The sequence below is a fragment of the Balaenoptera physalus genome (genome assembly GCF_965194825.1).
Source record: "Balaenoptera physalus genome assembly, chromosome: 1".
Classification (NCBI taxonomy): domain Eukaryota; kingdom Metazoa; phylum Chordata; class Mammalia; order Artiodactyla; family Balaenopteridae; genus Balaenoptera; species Balaenoptera physalus.
Genome location: NC_138882.1, coordinates 87,485,087 through 87,505,631, shown reverse-complemented (window position 1 = coordinate 87,505,631; position 20,545 = coordinate 87,485,087). Strand labels below are relative to the sequence as shown.

The following is a 20,545-nucleotide window of genomic DNA, read 5'->3' as shown; positions in this document are numbered from 1 at the left end:
CCCAGTGGGCAGCTGTCATTAATCTTGACCTTTCTCTACTTTTGCTTTTTCTTACTTGCCATCTGAAATTTTTAAATGTTACATAACTGTGAGGAAGGCATGAGGAAGACTACCTTAGTTTATTTAGTTGATCCCTCTTCTCAGTTCTTAAGAGTCTCAAACACTTGTTGCCATGTTTTACTTAATCTTTAATATATTTTAATTAAAAAAACCATTAACACAGTACATTTTGGTCTGAAGTGGTCCCTCTGCTGAAATGCCAGGCGCTAGCTGTAATTCTGGCTTTAAAACCAAAACCCCAAATGTTTAATAAATAAAAATTAGAACTAGTTGCCATTCTATTCCAAACCAGCTAGCCTAGGGAAAGAGGCCAGAGAAAGGAGGCAGTAAGGTCTTGGACCTGTGACTACAGGGACAGCTGGCAGAGAAGTAACAAAAGACTGTCTGAACAGTCCCCATTGTGGCCCCCACTTTTTGGCAGAGGTAGGATAAGGGTCATGTGCACCCTCCTACGCTCAGTTCATTTGTATCTTAGGAGGGAAAAAGTTAAAAGCTCAGCTTTGGTTTCTGGTCCAAGTTAGGGAGATTAGAAAGGTGAGCCTTGGTCCAACTTTGGCAGAATGAGGCCCACAGGTGGGACAGTAAGGCATGACCCTGGCTCTGGAGGTCCGGGAGTCAAAGGCAGACAGCTAGGGCCAGATTCTGAAGAATAAGGAATGTGAGTTGTGACACCCACCCCCGGAGCTGAGGAAAGGTCTCGAAAGCAATAGAAAGGACAACTTGGAAAGTAGAGAGGAAAATAAGACCATCCCCCCCTCTAACAAGGATATAACCAGCCTCCCCTTCCCTGGGGATAGGCTGGTTAGCATTTGGTTTAAAGGCAACTGGGTGAAAAAGCAGCAGGGGTGGGGGCACAGAGAACACCCTCCTCTTGCTTTCTCCTTTCTCCCCAGAACTTCAGGCGACCCTGTGGGGAGAGTGGGGTAGTTCCTTGGCTTTATGCTTTAATCTGAGGGGCAGCAGGGACAACGGTTCAGTCATTTTTACGATGGTTGTTATTGAGGATGGGGTGGCCGTTGGCTAGGGGCCGGCTCTTTGCTCCTCCCCCAGCTGCAGCCTCCTCCCCCTCTGAGCTCTCTGTTTCTTCCCGGTCACTGCGTTCATCTTCTACCAGCTGTGGAAAGGGATGGGAAGGGTTACAAATCCCTAAGGACTGCCTCTCTCCGTAGGCTTTTTCCAGCTACACCCAGGGCCCCACAGTAGTTTTTAGAGGGTTGCTGATACGGGAAGGGAATTTGGGCAGTACTAGAGTTGAGGGGAGTAGGGCCTACACAATGGGGACAGAAGCTTCACCTTTCCAGTTATGAACTTGTGGGCCATGCGCAAAATGAGGTAGGCCCAGAAGATATGCAGCAGCTGTAGCACTCCCATCATGAAATTGAAGAAGTAATAGCCAAAGAAGGCAGGATAGAGCTCCAGTGGGTACACCAGGGTGCAGTGCAGGATCCTTGGGATGAAAAGGGAGAGACAAGAACTGTGAACACAGAAAAGAAGGGGTTAAGATGGAGGATTGAAAATGTGGGTGCGGAGCGGGGAGACTCCTGATTTCTTGAAAACAGGACTATAGTGTGGCCTCCTACTCACCAGAAGGGCAGGATGACCAGTCGGGTGATGATGAAGACAATGGCAAAGACGATGAAGATGTTGTTGCAGGTGTTTTTCCATCCCGCATAGTTAAACATCTTGGCTGACTGTGTAGATAGCCCCCATCCATCATGAGCTCCTGACTCTCCCGTATACGTTCATGTGTACGCCCCAGTTACCACACTGGCTCTGTGCCCCCAGCTTCTTGATCCCAGGAACATCCACCCCCCCCAACCACTACCCCCCCACCCCCACCCCACCGAAAATGGATAGAGGGACAGAAGAACCTGCACCAGGGTCTCTAGGCTTGAAGAAATGCCCAGAAATCCTGACCTCTAACAGGTAGTCAGAAGAGTCATGCAGAGCCATGATAAGAGTCCCTGCTCGGACGTAACTGGCAAACCAGGAGAAGCTAATGAGGATGATGGTGGCCACGTGGTGGATGATCTGTTCCTTGAAATCCTGTAGAAAAGATGCAGCCTCCAGAGGACCTTTTCCTGGTCCCTAGCCTCCATTCTTCCTCCCCCTCACCTTTAATTCTACTTATCCCACAACTCCATCCAAAGCACCCAGAAGTCAAAGGGGAGGCTATTCATCCCAGGGCTTCATTTTGGCTCCTAGGCTTAATGGCACAGCCCCTTGACCCACCTTTCGCTTGACATCAGAAGCAATGCTGAAGAGCAGGGACCAGTAGAAAGACAGTTCAATCATGTAGTACCAATACTGGGAAGGGATGAGGCTCTGGGAGAGGGGAGAGAAAAGAGGAAGGTAAGGGACCCCAGAGCAACTGGACTCAAGGGTCTCACCTCTCCAAACCCAGCCCTCCCAGAACCTGAGGTTATGTTTAGCACCATGACTCCAGTCCTTTCTGTCACATGTTCCGAGATCATCTCTTCACATGAATGTGTATGTCCTAATCCTATCCTACACTGGTTCTCTTAATCACCCCGTGTAAGGAATCAGGACCCATCTCGTACCTGTATGGGATATCCCTCCCAAACTTTCCTCATGTCATAGAACCAGGGTTTCTGCAGAGAGATGGTGAGAGGTTAAAGGAGGAAGGACCCAAATTCTGTGGCCTCATCCCACCTTGCCAGAGAATCTACTCCCACCTCCCAGGAATCCCCACTCACGTCTACAATGACAGCCATGCCGGCAATGAAAGCAATCAGGTAAAACGTGAATCTCCAGCTGGAAGAGGAAGCAGAAATAGCTAGGAGAGAGGGGTGGGAGAATGGCACAGCCCTCCAACCAACCCCCAAGTACCTCCCTCCAGATACCCTCTCACGGATATTAATAACCAAATTTCCCTCCTCAGCCGGGTATAATCTCCCTGCGTACAGCTATGACCCACCCCTCCCAGCAAAATACATCAGACCTTCCTCTGCCGCCCAGTTTCTCTTGCTCCAACCTCCCCTACCTTGCTTCTCGGAACTTCTTGAGGAGACTGGGCCGGTCCTGGTTGCGGCGGCGGCGGAACCAGCGCTCTACCTGGCGGCCAGAGAGCCCGCTCTGCCGTGACAGAAGCTCTACCTCTGCCTGAGTGTAGTGAAGAAGCCCATTACACTCCGCTTCAGAACTCAGCAGCACCCCACCCTCTGCCAGTAATGACCCAAGTTGCCCCCACTGCCTTCCCATCTCTTCCGCCACCAGAGCTGGCATCCCAACCCTATCTCCTCCTCACTCCCCACCAGAACTCTTAACTCCCAGAACAGGGTCTGCAGCTCATACCTGTTTGGGCTGCTTGCCACTGGTCAGGTAGAAATGCTCCAAAGTGGGGTTGAGAGGTGCCCGCAGCCGAGTTTTCTCTTTTACATTCAGGAGGGCAGCCAGTGGTGTAGCCACGTAACTGGGGAAGGGATATGAGTGAGGACCGTCGGGCTCTCTTGAAGCACCTCAGTCTCCTGGTAGCCCCTAAGCTAGGGGGCTGGCGGGGTGGGACTGCAAGCTCAGACAACTTTATCCTGGGCCTCAGTTTCCCGGCAACCCCCTCTCTGGCTGCCTTGGGCTGCCCATAGCTGACAAAGCTGCCTGTGTTCACTAGCGACCAGGCGGGTGGAGGGTGAGAACAAATAACCATTGAAGGAAAGGGCCCGGGGGTGCTGAGCCCTCAGAAAGACAATGCTGCCTTCAGTGGGGGGCGCACAGTAGGCAGGGACCTGGGTGGTGAGAACACCAGGGTCCAGGACCAATTAAACAGCAAGAGACAAACCTGAAGTACAAGAAACTGTGTGGCTGGCAGCCAGGAAAGGCATAGGGGTATGTTGGTATGCTCACAGCTCAAAGAAGTATCGAATGATGAGGAAGAGCAAGGCCAGGGGTAGAGTGATATAGAGGTCTGAGGCTTTGGCGTAGACACGTCCATCTCGGTCTTCTAGATCAGCCCAGGTTAAGTTCACAGGGAGCCACAGCCGTTCCCACCAGAAGTAGTCATATAAGGTCTGGAGCATCCTGAGTGAGGAAGGGGAAGGTAGAGGGCATCAAAGCAGGCAGCAGTGCAAGAAGAGACAGATGAAAATTTTCAGTGTTAACAGAAAGAGCAGGGGCAAAGACTCAAGCCCTGGGTTTTGGTCCTGGCCGTGTGGACAAATCAGTTTCCCCATCCGAAATATGGTGGCTTTCCAGTTCTAACATTTACTATGCACATCAACCAAAGGTGATGCTAACACCCCGTAGAAGTCCTGATTCCCTAGACTTAAGAATCTTGGGGTCTCTCCATCATTTTGCTATCCTCACGTGGAGGACAGGCGGGATCTGGCCCTAGAAGCTGTAGCCAACAATCTTAACTAAAGTCAGAGGCATCCTCCCTTCCCCGCACTCTCCAGCCTCCCCCTAGTGCCCCCAAGCAACCCATAACTGGAAGCTTCCTTGCCAGGGAAGCCCAAGAAAGGATTGCAGGGTTGGGGCAAACCCTTCCTCCTCCTTCCCTATAACCCACTGAGGCAGCAGGTCCTAGGGAAAATTAAGAGGCCTGAGTAAAGCAAAATTATGCTCCCAAAGAATGCTGAGCTCCAGGACAATCAATGGACATCAAAATATTGCACACAAGATTAATACCCCATGCCAAGCCATCCAGTTCCTAAACATAAGGCAGAAGAGCCCTATCTGAAGCCTATCCTCAGAAACAAAATGAAGACAAGGCTTCAGGGAGTCAGGAATTGGGGGACAGAGAGTCGAGACAGCAGACTAAGACAGCTGGTAGAATTAGGAGCTATTTCTTATTAAGGCTCATCTAGAAAATAAAATACTAGTCTGCGTGGGGAACACCCATCACAAATACCCTCAGCTAGGAAAGAGCTGCTGCTTTCCCCCGCCTCCCCCCTTTCCCCACTGAAAGAGAAGGGATCTACAGGGTGTTAGTGACTACCTGAATACCTGAATGAAGAAGGGAATGATCTGGGGCCCAAGCGGGGACAGCAGCTGCTTGGAGCTGAGAGAAGCAGCTAGATGATCCTGAAGAGACAGTGATGCTGGGACCACACAACACCTGGCAGTCCTGGGACTCAGCAGTGAACCCAGTAGGATGACAAGGGCAAATCTGCCAGGCTCCCGACCCCTCGTCCTCCCAGGAGGGAGGTTCAGTGGGCGGTATCCAGGCTGGCCTTGAGACTAAAAGCTGACACAGAAGGAAGGTGTCAGGGAGGAAGGAGAGTTGGGAGATTGTTCTCTGCTGTGAACTGGAGACCAATTGGTGCCGCTCTCCAGCTGAAGGCTGATCATATCACAGCTGAGCTGGGCTGCTCCTCCGACGGCTCCGCCCCCACCCACCACAGAAGCACTTGCGAAATCCCTCTCAGCCTGTCACGGGTCTGTATTCCAGCTCAAGGACTTTACCCTCTTGTCCCCACTCCTGGTCACTGCTCTCTCGGAGGTCAGCACTGACAGTAAAGGAGCTTCAGCTCCACCCGCCCCCAGCAACACACACACACACACACACACACACACACATTCCAGGCCTCAGCTCCTGAGGGTACTGCCCCTTCCCCCTCCACCTCAGCCAGAAAAAATACTTAATTAGTTAAAGAGATGGAAGCGTTTTGAACTGAACAAAATTAAAACACAATTATCCACAGTAGAACTCTCCCCACGCAACCAGGCGTGCGCACACACACCCTTCTCCTGGAGAGAAGTTGTAAAAAATTTAGTCGAGAAGGGACAAGGCAGAATGCCTAGATGTGGTGGCACACCTCTGGCTCTTCTTTTCCAACTTTTTTGCTTAGCTTGATTGGAGGTGAGGAAATAGACCTGCCCCAGTCACCTCACTGCTATATCTCTTGGAGCCCAACTTCTCCTGCATTGAGGTTTAAAGCCAAGGGCACTGTCAGGCCTAGAAATTGGGTCCCATCCCTGACCCGGTTTTCGGTCAGTGGAAACCGGCAGGGAAGTTTCTCTCATCACAGATATTTTGAGGATTAAAGATTCAGAGGGCTGGCTGGGGTCCTGGAGGGTATGAGTGGAGCCCCTCTCCCTGATTCCTGGGGTCCAGGAATGTCTTATGCCAGTCTGATCCCTACAAAGAAGGTGAGGAGCTGGGGAAGTAGGCAGAGGGTCAGAGAGAGGTCAGGGGCAAGCGCCTGGACAAGATCTCAACCCCAGCACAAAACAGCACCTGTCCCCTTCCTGCTCCAAGCAAGGAGAGTGGAAGATGGTGTGAGCAGGAGGGCATGATGTGTCAGGAGTTCAGAGAGGCAGATTCTGAACAAGGGCTCTCTCACACCTGGGTTTCAGGCTGTCTGTGACCATAGCCCTCCCTTGCCACCCAGTACTTCCATTAGCAGAGGAGCAACTGCCCCGGCCCTGCCCGTCACCCCCCAGGGCCTAGCCCAGCAGGGAGAGGCACCAGATTCAGCAGGGTCAGGACTTCTGACTCCATGTGAGGGGGAAGGGAAGACAACAGGGGCTCCCAGCCGGCCTCATTTACACTTCCCCACAGAACCAATCAGTCTGCTCCCAGTGGCATCCCTGGCACACCCAGACAAGTAAAGGGATCTCACAAACAAAAAGCTGGGTCAAGAAAAGGGGATGTTCCCTCAGGATAGGGAGACAACCCTGCTTTTCTGGGTCACGTTACTTAATCTCCTGGTGGAGAAAATCACACCTATAGATATTTTTCCACTTATAGAATTTACTCCCACACACACGACAAGACAATAGGGTGTGTGTGTATGTGTCTCTGTCTCTCTCTCTCTCACAGACACACATTCTGCCCCAGAGACCCAGACACCACTTTCTGAGGCACAGGCTGGAGAGGGGCCAGCAGAGCGGAGATTTCGTGGGCACTGGATTACCAGCAACTTGAACAGGGCTCCGCCCAGCCCCCAACTTTTGCCCCAACTCTGACTGACCTATCCCAGACCCTCACCAATGGATGAAAAGGGGCATAAAGTCCCCATGGGGGCTTGTAGACCCAGCTGGCTAGGAGGGCAGAAGTTTGAGTCTGGGACGAAGGGATCTCACAGACTCAATGGGATAACGGTCCCAGCAGCTCTCAGGTTGGAGGAATAATTGAGGAAAATATAACAGGATCAGTAAGTAAGGGAAGAGAGAGTGACAAAGAGAGGGTCCCACAGACTCCCAGCTTCCACTGAAGCCTGAGGGACTACAAAAAAGAAGTGAAAGAGGACCTGAATAGTCCTCCTTGTTGAAAACTTTTTCAGGGAGCGACAGCAGGTCATGAACTAGAAGGCAGTGAGCAATGGATGAAGCCAAGAAGAGGTGTGTCATTGCTCCAGGCTGCAGTATAGGTCCCAAAATTTTCGTTTTTCTGGGCTGCCCCACCAGAGGCCCCAACACACCCAAATACTGCATGAGACTACAGCCCCCAGGGGCAGGTGGAAGAGGAAGATGGGAGGTGGGAGTGGGTGTGTGCAGAAGGCACAGTAAAGGATCAGCCAGCCTGTGGCTAGTGACAGGGGAAAGTGGCCCTCCTTCCCAGTGGGAAAGCTGGCCAGAGACCCCAGTGAAGGGAGTGGATTGTGGGGTATCACGGCAGACAAGGAACTCTCTCTCTTCAAAACAGAGGGTGTGCAGGTCACTGTATGGTTAGGGCCAGGCCCAGCGGGAGGAGGCTGCAGACAAGCCCTTACCCTTAGGAGTCCCATCACAAGCACTGTCAGCCACCCACATCGGGCCCAGTCACCTCGACTCTGGTATGGGACAGCAACCCTTCCAACACAGATGTGGGAGGGAGTGATCGCCTGCTGGAAGCCTTCCCTGATTCAATTCTCTGGAAAGAGGGGCTCAATCCATTGCTCAGGATCCTCAGAACCCCCTGCTTCCTGGACCTGGCTACTCAGGTGACAGACCAGATTTTGATGCCAAGAACCTGGCTTGGGAAGTGAACCCCTAAGCTGAGGCCAAAGACTATAATCACACACATGCAATTAACCTACTCACCAGAGAGCTTCCGGGCCAAAAATTAGCCAGGAGGTGAGGCCCAGAAAACCAGTTTCACCAGCAGCTCCCCCCGACCGCAGCCCCACACACCCCATAACGGTATAAGAGCCTTAGCCTTGGGGGGCCGGGATAGACACTCAGAGCCGCACCTTCCTGTTTCCCGTTAAGCACATGGACGCTCTGACCTCCCTCCCGGAGTGGGCACAGTGAACCGGTAAGAAAAAGCAAGACCCTCCACTCTCCTCCCACTCTATAGCCACGGGACCCTCCGGGCCAGGGGCCACGCCGCGGGCCCGCAGCCAGGCAGGGGGCTCTCATGCAAGTGGTCACCGGAGCTGCCTACTCCGCGACAAAGGGGCGCCTGGGGCTCGGCTGTCCGCGAGCAGCCCCGCGTCCCCACCTCCCGGCCCCTACCTGTTGCCCAGGAGGGCTCCTCCGCGCTCGGGGCGGCGCGCCCGGGGACGCCCAGGCGCACGGCCAGCCTGCCCTCGGACGGCGCTGGGGGCCCGGCCGCTCCCGCGAGGCGCTCCGGCCCGCCCTCCCCCAGGCCCGCCGCCATGAGCGCGCCCGGCAGAGGCCCCGAGCCAGCTGCGGTGCCCCACGCCCGGGCCCCTCTCCCCTCCTCGGCCCGCTGCCTTCCCCGCCGGCCCTGTCCGTGGAGCCGCGTCCTCGCGGGCCCCCAGTTCTCCCAACTTTTTCCGCGCCGCGTCCCGCCCCACCCCTGCGCGCGGCGCCTCGGGGTCCCGGGAGGCCGTCCCGACTCACTCGGCGGCGGCGGCAGCGGCGGCAGCGGCGTCGCGGAGCTGGCCGGGCCGGGAGCCGCTGCTCCGTCTCTCCTCTCGTCCGAGCTCCGGGCCCCCTCCGGACTGGCTCCGCTCACTCCTCTCCTCCCCCTTCCGCCCGCCCGCCTGCCAGCTCCCTCCCTCCTCCCCCTTCCGCCCGCCCGCCTGCCCGCTCCCTCCCTCCTCCCTCCTCCCTCCTCCTCCCCCCGCCCGCCGAGCCTAGCCGAACTGAGAGCGAGCCCAGGCAGCCCGGGAAAGAAAGGCCGCGAGCAACACAGGAGCCGGGAGACTGGGCGTGGGCCTGCGGCCCGGCGACGAAAGGGGAAAGGAGGGCGGGCGGCGGGACCGGGGCCTCGGCGCGGGACAGCCGCGCCCAGCCCCCGCCGCCTGCCACCGCCCCCTTCCCGGCCCGCGGCCCGGGGCGGGCGGCGGAGCCCGAGGCGAGGACCCGAGCCCTCGCGGCGCCCTGCCGGCGGCCTAGCCCAGTAGAATCACCGCACTGGGGGAGAAGTCCCCGATGAGGGCGGGCAGTGTGGAGACTCTCCCAGTCTCTCCGTTAGAGGTGCGCTGTAGTCCCGGGCACCCTGGGACAGACCCGCGAGGTGCCCGGGGATCGGGGCGCGGAGCGGTCGGGCCGCTGCACCACTCCGCCCGCTCCCAACTGAGGTCCTCGACCTCCGCCCGGCTGCGGCCCCCAATTCTCTCTGCCCGACCGATTGCCACACTTCCCCCCTCCAGCCCCACTGGGCAGCGGAGGGAGGGGGGCTCCCCGGCTCCCGGCCGGCACAGCCTCTGCGAATCCATCCCAAGTGCCGCGCGCCGAGGCCGAGCACCTCTCCAGGGCCGACCCAGGCTGCGGACCCTCGAGAATCGGCTGCCCTTCCCAGCGCAGAGCCTGCGACCCCTAGGGCGTCCGCCACCCAAGACCTGCCTTAAAACTCACAGTGTTTCCACCCAAGTGCTGTAAAACCTACCCCCAGTGGCACACATAACCTACAGTAGCAGACTCTGAAGGAGCCAAACCCCAACTTTTGTTGTGTAAAATGTATTTGAGTTTTAAATCCAGACCACGTTTATCCGTATTCAAATTCATGTTTTAAAATGTTTTTCCCTTGGACTGGTAAAACTGATGTTTCAGGAAGAGGCAACATGTTTATCCTAGAAAACTGGCCTTGATTCCTAATGAGGACAGAGTGTGACTAAGATGTGTTTGAGGGTTTGTTTAGAGAGAGAGCCCGCCTAGTAGAGGTAACTTATTTTTTTACCTTAATGAAATGGCGTTTTTATACTGTCACCGTTAGAACCTGTGACAGTAGCTTGTTTCATGGTTTATCTAGAGAAGTTCAGGTGCTTTGACAGTTCTCTTAGGAAAGAATGTGACCTCCCACTAATCCAGTTTGAGAGCTTGGCCCTCGCTTAAGACGCTATCTGGAGAGGTAGAGAGGCAGAGGCTGACTGACTTACAAACTTTTCCTTTGCTCTTTGCAGTGGGAACCCCGGCCCAGGCCTACATTGGGGAAATGAGACTTGGTCCACCCCCTGGCCCCTGGCCCCTCGCCCCCTGAACCGGTACCCAGGGGACTCTCCAGCCTTTTTTCAGCCCCAGACTTGCCTGATTTTCCAGTTCCCAGCAACCCCTCCAGCCCTTAATTTCTTTGCCCCAGGCTGAACTTTATTAGCATATCATATCTTTCTACCCCCCCTTCCTTTGCCTTCCAATTCCTAAGTCCCCTCTATCTGTCTTGAGTGCCCTCCCCAGATTCCCTTTTCCAGCAGGGTTCCAGTGTCTCCTCTTAGGGCCCCAGCTAAACTTTGGGTACCCCTCTTCCCCCTCCCCATGTCTGTCCTACTTGGCTCCCCTCCTTTAGTTTCTGAACCCTTTTCTCGGACGTTTTTCCTAGACTTTCCCAAGTCTTCACCAGACTTTTTAAATGATTCCTCAGAGAACTGAAGACCAGTTAACTTTCTTTTAAGATAGCAGTGGGAGGGGAAGTTTGGGGCAGAAGCTGAATAGACAAGGCCTGAAAAATAAAGATAAGAGGGTGTACCCCTCCCCCAGGAGACAAAGGAGAAGGTGGATGGAGAAAGGGAAACGGCCTCAGGCAGCATTAGAATGATGCTACCAGTTTAGAAACACACACACACACACACACACACACACACACACACGCGCGCGCGTGCGCGCGTGCTTGTGCACACACACACACACACACACACTCTCTCTCCCTCTCTCCCTCCCTCTCTCTCTCTCTCTCTCTCTCTGCCTGTTTTGGACCAAGAGATTTAGATCACTCTGACCCATCCCCCACCACCCTGGGCTGGCATGGCCACGCCCACAGTGCCCCAAGCTGCCCGCCTTGTTGTGACTCACTTCCTCTGTATGGGCTGCTGAGGTGTCCGGAGGCGAGGCTGAGGACACAACTAGGCCTTTGGCCTGGGATTTAGGTATCTGGGACAGGCAAAGACATGGACCCCAGTTGTGGAAAGTGGATCTTGGTCTTCCCAGGTCAGGCTGGCTCGTGCAACACAGAAACCTATTTGGATAAAAGAGTAGAGCATGGCTAGTACGTGAGCAGAGGGATTGAGGCGCCAGGAATTCTGGGGAGAAAAAGTTTTATAACAAGAGGAAAAATGGCCAGGAGGAGTTTCTATGTATTCTGAAACCATGCAATGCAAAGTATTTGCAGAAAAGCAATATGGACTTAGAGTTGAACAAGTTTTCATGAGTCAACAGCTAAGACTCTGTATGTTACTTACTGCTTATCCTCCTGCATTCCACTAAGAGGGACCCCAAGTCAGCCATGCCCTTGTGAATGAAAAAATGTTGCCTGCCATATCAGTAAACAAAGGATGTTGCAGCCAGCAAGACATCACATTACAGGGACTTCCCTGGTGGTCCAGTGGCTAAGACTCTGAGCTCCCAATGCAGGCAGCCTGGGTTCGATCCCTGGCCAGGGAACTGGATCCCACGTACCGCAACAAAGATCCCGCATGCCTCAACTAAGACCTGACGCAGCCAAATAAATAAATACATAATTTTTAAAAAGAGAAAAGGCATCACATTACAGCTGCCCTGACAGTGAATCCTGAGAGAACTCAGGACAGAAACGGGATGCCCACCATCAAGCTATCAGCCACTGCAGCCACACACACACCCCCAACAATGCACCCTGAGGAGACTCAGGATGGGAAAACACAGGATACTGGCCCCAGATAGCTGAGATACATATCAGAGGAATGATTTCAGTGAGCCCAGACTTTTGCATCTTTCCATACATAGAAAAGTGCTAAATTCATTAACTTGACATGTCTTATTTTCTTTAATGAACAGTAATCTTTTGATATTCTTTTTTTAAAAAATAAATTTAATTAATTATTTATTTATTTGTCTGCGTTGGGTCTTCGTTGCGGTGCGCAGGCTTCTCATTGTGGTGGCTTCTCTTGTTGAGGAGCACGGGCTCTAGGCACGCGGGCTTCAGTAGTTGCGGCACGCAGGCTCAGTAGCTGTGGCTCGCGGGCTCTAGAGCGCAGCCTCAGTAGTTGTGGCGCACGGGCTTAGTTGCTCCACAGCATGTGGGATCTTCCCAGACCACGGCTCGAACCCATGTCCCCTGCATTGGGAGGCAGATTCTTAACCACTGCGCCACCAGGGAAGTCCCTCTTTTGATATTCTGACTGCCTGGTTCTTGTTACAAAACTCCTATATATCCTGCTCCTCCCTCACCTCTTCAGAGCAGTCCCTCAGAGCTGTCTGAGAGGCTGCGTCCCAGGCTTAAGCCCTCAGTATTGTCTGCCAAATAAAACATAATTCTCAACTTTTACGTTGTGCGTTTTTTTTCAGTCGACACCCTCATCTGAGTGATGAGGAAAACATTGAAAAGTTAGGAGACCTGGATTCTGGTTCTAACACTACGGGCTCTGGAAGTCACTCAGCCTCCTTGAGTCAGTAACAAGAGGGTGGTAGACCAGGTCATCCCTAAGATCTCCTCCAACTCTGAAATTCTAAAATTTAGAGCACGTGGGTGGAGGGTGATTTAGTAAATCTGAAAACAACCTCAATCTGGCCCTGGAGTTGAACAAAACAAAACCCAGGGACAAAAGGAGCGAGATTCCACCAGCTTCAGGCGAGCATTTGTAAACACATCACACACACACTCCTAGGCAACTGGGACCACTCTTCTGCCTCCAAATTCAGGATTCAGCCTTGCAGGTCAGCCAGCAGTACCTTGCAGAGGTTTGGACTGCGGAAACAGGAGCCCTCTCTCGCCCTTCATTTCCCCCTAAGCCTACTTGGAACGTGTGCCCAAAAGAGATTCTGAAGGGTACAGAAAACCAAAGGCACAGGGACCCTGGCTGTGGAGCCGCTGTACTACGGTAACCCAGCCTAGAAGTCTCCTGCATGTGTCCTGAGGTCTGTCTCAGCAGGGTTGCTTGCATAGATGTCTACCTGAGGCTCTTCCCCCACCCTGCCTGCCCACCAAGTTCACCTAGTAACCTGATGTCCTCGGGAGACTGCGCTTCCCAACAAGTGGGCCAAGAGAGCCCCTGGATATCTGTGGGTGGAGCCAGAGCCTCAGAGACCTCAAGTGGCCGCCAGGGGTCTCAAGGCTCTCTCTCAGTGGGTTTCGATGGCCTCTTGTGGCCAGATTGGGGATTGGCAAGAAAGAAGTTGCAGAAGAGAGCCAAGGTTGGAATTCTTAGGGAGATGCTAATAACAGTTATCTCTATAAAATAACATAACAATATTAATTATTTCATATTAGTTAACATTTTGACATGTGTACCTACCATTCTGTGCCCAGCACTCTTCTAAAGTGCTTTACATGTATTAATTTATTTAATTCTCACAATAGCCTATAATATAAACACTGTTATTATCTCCATTTTGACAAGGAGGAAACTGAGCACAGAAAGGTTAAGGTGGTTGCCAAGGTCACACAGCAGACCAGAATTCTAAGTCTAAGGAACCTGGCTTCAGAACCTTTGCTTTTAATCACCATGCTGAAACTGCATCCCATTTTTCAGGTTGCCAGGTAAAATATAGGATGCTCAGTTAAATTACAGTTTCAGACAAACAGCAAATAACTTATTAGCATAGTATATCCTACGAAATATATGGGTCATACTTAATACTAACAAATTATGTGTTGTATTTACTAAATCAGGCAACCCTAATTTACAAGGCACTTTTCTCTGCCAAATGCCATCACACATATTACCTCATTTAATCCTCCCAGGAAGCCTATTCTCAGGTGCCCCAGGATTCCCCCTCCCCACCCCCACCCCCCCACACTTCATCTTCTCCCAATATTCCCTTTTTTTTTTTTCAGGTAAAGAAAACAGAGGGACTTTCCTGGTGATCCAATGGTTAAGACTCTGCGAACCCAACGCAGGGGGCACAGGTTCGATCCCTGGTCAGGGAAGATCCCGCATGCCACGTGGCATGGCCAAAAAAAAGAAAAAGAAACAGAGACATGATAGAGACCTGAAGTGACTAGCTGAGGTTGCAGAACATAACAAGTGGCAGAGCTGGGACTGAACCCACATTCTCCAGCAAAAATTGGTGCGTGTTTTCCACTTTAACAGGAAAGAAAAGTGAGAAGCAGTGATGCCCACCGTGGAAATCTCCCTTTATAGCATCTCCTTAGGCCTGGTCTGCTCTGAGGAAGAGCTGCTGGTCCCTCCTCAGAAAACCAGTGAGGACCTTCCCAGGGTGGGAGAGTGACAGAGGAATGGAGACAGGTCTCTGGCTTCTGTGCCCAGCCCCCAGCAGACCTGTCTAGGGCAGCAGGAAGGAGACTGCTCCCAGACCCTAGGGAGTTGGCTGTGAGATTCGAGTACTTGTCTACTCAGGGGCCCCTGAGGCTCCCCAAGACTGTTTACCTGCTGCTCTGTGCACAGACAGCCTCCAGCCCAGCTGCTGGGGTTGCATCACCTGCAGCTAAAACAGCCCTGGCGGCCAAAAGGCAACACAAGGAATCTAAGACACAGGGACCCAGGGAGCCTCTTTCATCTCCCTGTTGCCTTTTGGAAGCATGGTGCTTCTGCCCACAGGGAACACCCTGTGCATTTTTCTCTCTTGACTCTGAGCTGCTCCTATCCCCGGAATACCTGTGCCCTTCCTTCCCTGAAGATTTACACAGTCCCCTCCCCCCGCCTCCTCACTCTACTACTCTCTTCCAATCACTCCCGCTCGCTACTGCTCTAATACCCCTCTGGGGTGCAGGCTGGGGTGCCCTGCTGGTATGTGCCCCAACAGGTTTTTCCGTACCAGCCTCCAAATCAGCCTGGAGCCTGTCTGACCTGCACCCCACCCCCCCTTTCCAGGGAGCTGGAGTCAGAGGCAGAGTCAGGTCAGAAGCTGGACTTAGAGACTGGGCTTCTGTGGTCCCACCTGGCCCCGCCGGGACGGCAGTGCACAAAGCCTCCTGTGTCGGGGCTGAGCTGCTGAGAGGCCAGCGGAGTTCTCCGCATGGGTTAAGGCCAGTTCCTGGGAGGAGAGGTGCTGGGTAGGGAGGTGTTGGCATGTGGGACCTTGTGCAGCCTGGTCCTCTCCCGCATTTGGGAGGGGCTGAGAGGATAGCTGGGCTGGTCTGCTGGAGAGGTCCTCTGACCGGCTGTTCAGCTTGGGCTGAACACACACCCTCCCCTGTACAGGCCACACAGGAGCTGGTGCCCATACACGGTGCGCCGCTGGGCTCTGAGGACACCCACTTCACCCCCAGCACCTCCGGTAAGCACTGGACCTGGGCTCTCATGCTGGGGCTCGGGGGGGAGGGAGGAACTTGTTGCTCACTTGAGCGAGGGAGAAAGGAGTTTTCCTTTTCTAACATGAGTGCCTGCTTCCTTCTCCAGGCCCCCATGTACCCACAAGAACACATACTCATATCAGCTCAGAGACTGCACCTGCTGACCTAAAGATCCCAGCTGGAGACTCCGAGGGTGAAAGGCGCACAGTGGTGGAAGCTCTGTGGGCAGGGCGGGGGGCTTACTTGGAGGCTGGGGCTGAAGGTGGGGGAAGATGCTGTTACCTCCCGCCGCACATACTTAATCCTGCTGCCTCGCCTCGCCTCCCTTACACTACCCCAGGAATACCCAGCCAGGCCATGGAAGGAAGGGAGGTGACCTCAGAAGGGGATCATCCACCTCAGACCAAGGGCTGGGGAGCCTTGGGACCAACCCTAGAGTCTGGGAGGGTTTGTTTGGTGCTAGTTCTAGCAGCACCCCTGATCAAACTTGCTTCCGGAAGGATGGTGAGTGGTGGGGAAGGTGGAGGCGAGCCCACTTGGGCTCCCAAACCTGCCAAGCAGGTTGTTCTTTTTTTCTGCAACAAGGGAAAAGAATGGGTAAAGGGAGTCCAGGCTCCCGGACCTGGGGTCATAAAGCGGCCCAGAAAGGCTGGGACGTTCCCCTGAATTGGCTCCTGTGTCCCTCCCCCCAGGGCATCCAGTTGCACCATGTCTGTGACCAGCGGGAAGATGGGACTATCCCTGGCTCAGGAGATCCTCAGCCACCTGGGCCTTGCCAACACGGTAGGCGCTGCTGGGATTGTAGGAATCTTTTTTTTTATTACATCAACACAGGGGCTGGGGGGTGGGACGGGGAATAGGAAAGGGAGAGCTGGCCCTGAGGCCATGCCCAAGGCCTGGCCGGGGCACTGGGGAACGGGCAGACTCTGGTACCCCCGTGCTCTTACAGACTGCAGCTTGGGGCACCCTCAGAACCTTCTTGAGCTTCAGTATAGACAAGGATGTGCAGAGGCTGCTGAGGGCCATTGCAGGCCAAGGTGAGCCCCTTCCCTCTGCACTTGGGCATATTACCTTTTAGAAACCAGTCTGTAGACCAAGAAGGAGCCCGGAAGGAGGAACTGACGATACTCAATAGAGTATCTCCTGGGCACGAGAGAGGAAGTTTCACACTGCTGCTGATGTAACAATCTCATATTATTTTGTAAACATAGAGCAGCTCTCTTTTCCTACGTTTACAAACTGTCTTGTCAAGAGTAGAGGAGTGAGCTGTGGTTAGAGATAGGTTAGTTGACCCACCAGGGCACCAAAGCTAAAATTTTTGGCCCAATTAATGTCTAGGTGGCCAAATACAGATATGGATTCAGTTGCCAGAATGAGGATGGTGATAACACTAGAAAAAATAACAAAAGAGCCACCATTTCTTAGGGGCTCCTTTTGTGCCAGGGCCTATGCCGAGCACATTACACGTTTCAGTGAATCCTCATATCCACACTCACATCCTTGTTTTATAGATGAAAAAACTGAAGTACAGAGAGGTTAAATACCGTGCCCAAGGTCACACAGCTATTAAGTCACCTAGTCTCCTACAATACACATAATGATCCTATAGGACATGTAACTGCCATGTATCAACTCCTGGTCTACATCATAGGTGTTGGTCTATCCTATAAGCTATAGCATACTCTTGGCACCCAAGACCACCTTTCTCCACACTGGTCAGACTTTGTTCCGTGTTATCCAAACTTAAATTGGTGATCTTGGTTTGAGTAATTTCGTAAACAGAATCCGGTCATTGTGCTCGTTGAGCTAGGTCTCCTAGTACAACTGTCTCCAAAACCTATAAATAAAAAAGCTCACCAAAAATTTGAAGATGGAATAGCTTTTTGTATACTGGTTGAGAAACCATCATGCCTGTTAACAGCTATTCAAGACAGTACATAGAAGCATTTATTTTATCATCCAGAGATTTCCATTTTGACAGTAGATTACTGTACTCATCCAATAAAGCCTGTACTATTATAATGAGTGAACACTAAGATTCATTTGAAGAGTTGTGGTTATCTAAATTCCTGTCATAAAAACAAACTTATACCACAGCAGTAAATGATTGTAAAGTATTTGGATTACAGGACCTAGACTCCTGGATGTAAATGCCGGATTTATCTTAGAAGTAGGAGTCAAAAAATAATACAGGCCTATTTTTCTGAACAAATTTTTAAAAAGGAAAAACTCAGTCAAGACACTTCCAAACTATTCTTCTATGAGAGAAATGTGAAAACATAATTGTGATGAATATTTATTCAGAAAAATGACCTTTAAATGACAGCTGATTCAGGACAAATTCAGACCAATCTGAACCATAAAATGAAGGTTCATTATAAAGATCCTAGGGTAGTATGAGATGCCAAATATATTCTCAAGTAACAAGACAAGAATTATGTTTGATATAGGTTTGGTGTAGAGGGTAATGGTACACCATTGGGAATATTCAGTTAATGAGTGACTCCTACCCCAATTCTATAACTATGGAGTAACAAGAGTTGGAAGAAGGGAAGAATGGATACTGGGAAGCATTTGGCAGTCTTCATCACAACATAAAACCAATGATACATGGAATTCAAAAGAGTAGCCATCAGGGAATTCCCTGGCGGTCCAGTAGTTAGGGCTCCGTGTTCTCACTGCTGAGGGCCTGGGTTCCATCCCTGGTCGGGGAACTAAAATCCCACAAGCCACAGCCAAAAAATTAATTAATTAATTAAATTTAATTTAAAGTGCAAAAAAAACAAAGAGTAGCCATCAGGCCCACTGACAATTAGGTAATGAATGAGTCCAAATAAAATATAGCATCCTGTATTCACTTCATCATTTTTTTTGGTTTCTTTGTGGGAGTTTATGATCTGTGAGGTTGCCCTAAGTGTAGGTTTCAGGCAGTTCTGGGAAGGGTCTCAGGAGTCAAGTGACTGAGAAAACTCTGAAAAAGAGGATAATAGGAAATGATGACAGCACCAGTGCACAGCTCATGACACAAACAGGTTTTTTGCAACCAAAAAAAAATTTTTTTTAACATTTCTTTCTTTTTTTAAAAAAAAAATATTTATTTATTTATTTGGCTGCACTGGGTCTTAGTTGCAGTATGCAGGATCTAGTTCCCTGACCAGGGATCGAACCTGGGCCCCCTGCATTGGGATTGTAGAGTCTTAGCCACTGGACCACCAGGGAAGTCCCCAAAATATTTTATTATAATCAGTTATAGCCCATGATTTGAATATGTACTATATCTCTATTATTTCTAAACTGAACCCTCCATTACCATCTTTAACCAAAAGGCAAGAGGCCTGGTGCAGGTATGAGAGAAGGACAATGATGCTGAACCCCAGGGGTCCAACCAGGAGAAACTGATGTATAACGATGAGGATAACAAGACGACCCTGGTAGGTCAGGATCAGAACGGGAAGTCACATGACCCTGCTCCCTATCAGAGCCCCATCAACTCAGTTTAAGGACAGGGTGGGTGTATCCTCCTTGGACTTTCTCGAACTTGTAAGTTAAAAACAGTCTTTCTGGATTTCATGCTGTAAATCTTTTTTTTTTTTTTTTAAGATTTTTTTTTTTTTTTTGCTGCATTGAGTCTTTGTTGCTGCATGCAGTCTTTCTCTGGTTGTGGGGAGCGGGAGCTACTCTTCATTGTGGTGCACGGGCTTCTCATTGCGGTGGCTTCTCTTGTTGCGGAGCGTGGGCTCTAGGCGTGCGGGCTTCAGTAGTTGTGGCATGTGGGCTCAGTAGTTGTGGCGCATGGGCTTAGTTGCTCTGCATGTGGGACCTTCCCGGACCAGGGCTCGAACCCGTGTCCCCTGCACTGGCAGGCGGATTCTTAACCACTGTGCCACTAGGGAAATTCCTCATGCTGTAAGTCTTTATAGGTAGCCAGTCTCCTCTATCTTTTCTTGAGTACCTGCCCTTGGAGCGAGGCTCTAAGCTAGTGGCAGGGCCAGGAAAGACATGGATGGAACAAGTAATATTCCAGTAATATTCCCCACAGCAACCGATCTTTCCTGCCACATCATCTCCTATGAGGATGGACAAAGATAACTTTTACCCTCACATAATGCATATTTCTCTTTTCCTTGACTCTCTCCTCACCAACACTCCCTAGAATAATTCACCATGCGGTCCAATCCCTACTCTGTGAGAATGTCACTACCACCACATCCACATTCTGTTTCTTCCTCCACCAGGAAACTTGAGACAATTACCAAGTCCTGATGCGCATCCTTATTTCTCGAAGTGAGACTGATCTTTTAAGTATCCGAGTTGAGTTCAAAAAGAAATTTGGGAAGTCCCTCTACTCTTCCCTCCAGGTGAGACTTCGCTGGTTCTTAACCTGGAGCCCCGGAGCTTCACCCCTAACCTCCACACTGCGCACAGTGGAGCATAGTCACGTCCTGGAGAACTCATGGGTCTTTGGTGAATTTAGTGCAGGACTCCAGGCACCACACAAGCTCTGGGCCAGCACGAGGGAGAGGACAGAGTACCTGAGCCATAGTGGTGGTGGGTCTTTCTAATACTTGACTTTCTTGTCTGCAGAATGCAGTGAAAGGCAACTGCCAGTCAGCCCTACTAGCCCTGTGCAGGGCTGAAGACCTTTGAGACCTCATCCCCACATGACCTTCAAGGATCTGAGATTCCCATGGATGGCTGAGCCTGCAGGAGACCAGCTGGGCCTCCAAATAAGATAACCCCTCACTTGAGCACCACGTGTTCCAGCTTCTTGTGGAGTCTGGAACTCGAAGTTCCTCTTAAATCCCTTAATTTCCCTCATCTCAAAGTGATGTCTGCACCTGGGTCCCCTAGCTCTGTCTTGGGTATGCGATAATGGGATCTCTTTGATAGTTTCTGCTCTACTCATTCTTTCCGTATTCTGGCCAGCACATCTCACTGATATTTGGATTCTTTTGGCAAGCTTCACTGTCATTT

At 51.7% G+C, this 20,545-nt stretch overlaps 2 protein-coding genes across 6 annotated transcripts; one reads left to right on the top strand and one right to left on the bottom strand.

Moving 5' to 3' along the window:
• Positions 1–164: 164 nt before the first annotated feature.
• On the bottom strand, positions 165–8,950 carry CERS2 (ceramide synthase 2). 4 transcript variants are annotated; one of them, XM_082475365.1, is made up of 11 exons: positions 8,806–8,950; positions 3,922–4,095; positions 3,376–3,493; positions 3,065–3,183; positions 2,778–2,835; positions 2,622–2,672; positions 2,293–2,385; positions 1,978–2,106; positions 1,645–1,751; positions 1,354–1,507; positions 165–1,174 (listed from the first exon to the last, which is right to left on the bottom strand). In XM_082475365.1, the coding sequence occupies exons 2-11, from the start codon at positions 4,092–4,094 to the stop codon at positions 1,034–1,036; spliced, it is 1,143 nt and encodes a 380-aa protein (XP_082331491.1). In that variant the 5' UTR covers position 4,095; positions 8,806–8,950; the 3' UTR covers positions 165–1,033. The 4 variants fall into 4 exon arrangements, with proteins under 4 accessions (XP_082331491.1, XP_082331493.1, XP_082331492.1 ...); XM_082475367.1 differs by lacking the exon at positions 1,978–2,106; XM_082475366.1 differs by lacking the exon at positions 2,622–2,672.
• LOC309667411 (uncharacterized protein) lies at positions 4,142–20,463 on the top strand. Of its 2 annotated transcripts, XM_082475835.1 has the most exons (7): positions 4,142–8,254; positions 14,153–15,555; positions 15,678–15,778; positions 16,264–16,354; positions 16,521–16,608; positions 18,898–19,929; positions 20,156–20,463. In XM_082475835.1, the coding sequence occupies exons 2-6, from the start codon at positions 15,348–15,350 to the stop codon at positions 18,968–18,970; spliced, it is 561 nt and encodes a 186-aa protein (XP_082331961.1). In that variant the 5' UTR covers positions 4,142–8,254; positions 14,153–15,347; the 3' UTR covers positions 18,971–19,929; positions 20,156–20,463. The 2 variants fall into 2 exon arrangements, with proteins under 2 accessions (XP_082331961.1, XP_082331962.1); XM_082475836.1 differs by lacking the exon at positions 4,142–8,254 and having other exon boundaries at positions 14,149–15,555.
• Positions 20,464–20,545: the final 82 nt, after the last annotated feature.

Coding starts and splice junctions, on each gene's coding strand:
- CERS2 (XM_082475365.1), bottom strand. CDS start 4,094: ATGCTCCAGACCTTATATGACTACTTCTGGTGGGAACGGCTGTGGCTC. Junction 3,184..3,375: donor GTGGCAAGCAGCCCAAACAG/GTATGAGCTGCA, acceptor CACTACACTCAG/GCAGAGGTAGAGCTTCTGTC. Junction 1,175..1,353: donor ACAAGTTCATAACTGGAAAG/GTGAAGCTTCTG, acceptor CCCTTTCCACAG/CTGGTAGAAGATGAACGCAG.
- LOC309667411 (XM_082475835.1), top strand. CDS start 15,348: ATGTGGGACCTTGTGCAGCCTGGTCCTCTCCCGCATTTGGGAGGGGCT. Junction 15,556..15,677: donor CTTCACCCCCAGCACCTCCG/GTAAGCACTGGA, acceptor TTCCTTCTCCAG/GCCCCCATGTACCCACAAGA. Junction 16,355..16,520: donor ACCTGGGCCTTGCCAACACG/GTAGGCGCTGCT, acceptor GTGCTCTTACAG/ACTGCAGCTTGGGGCACCCT.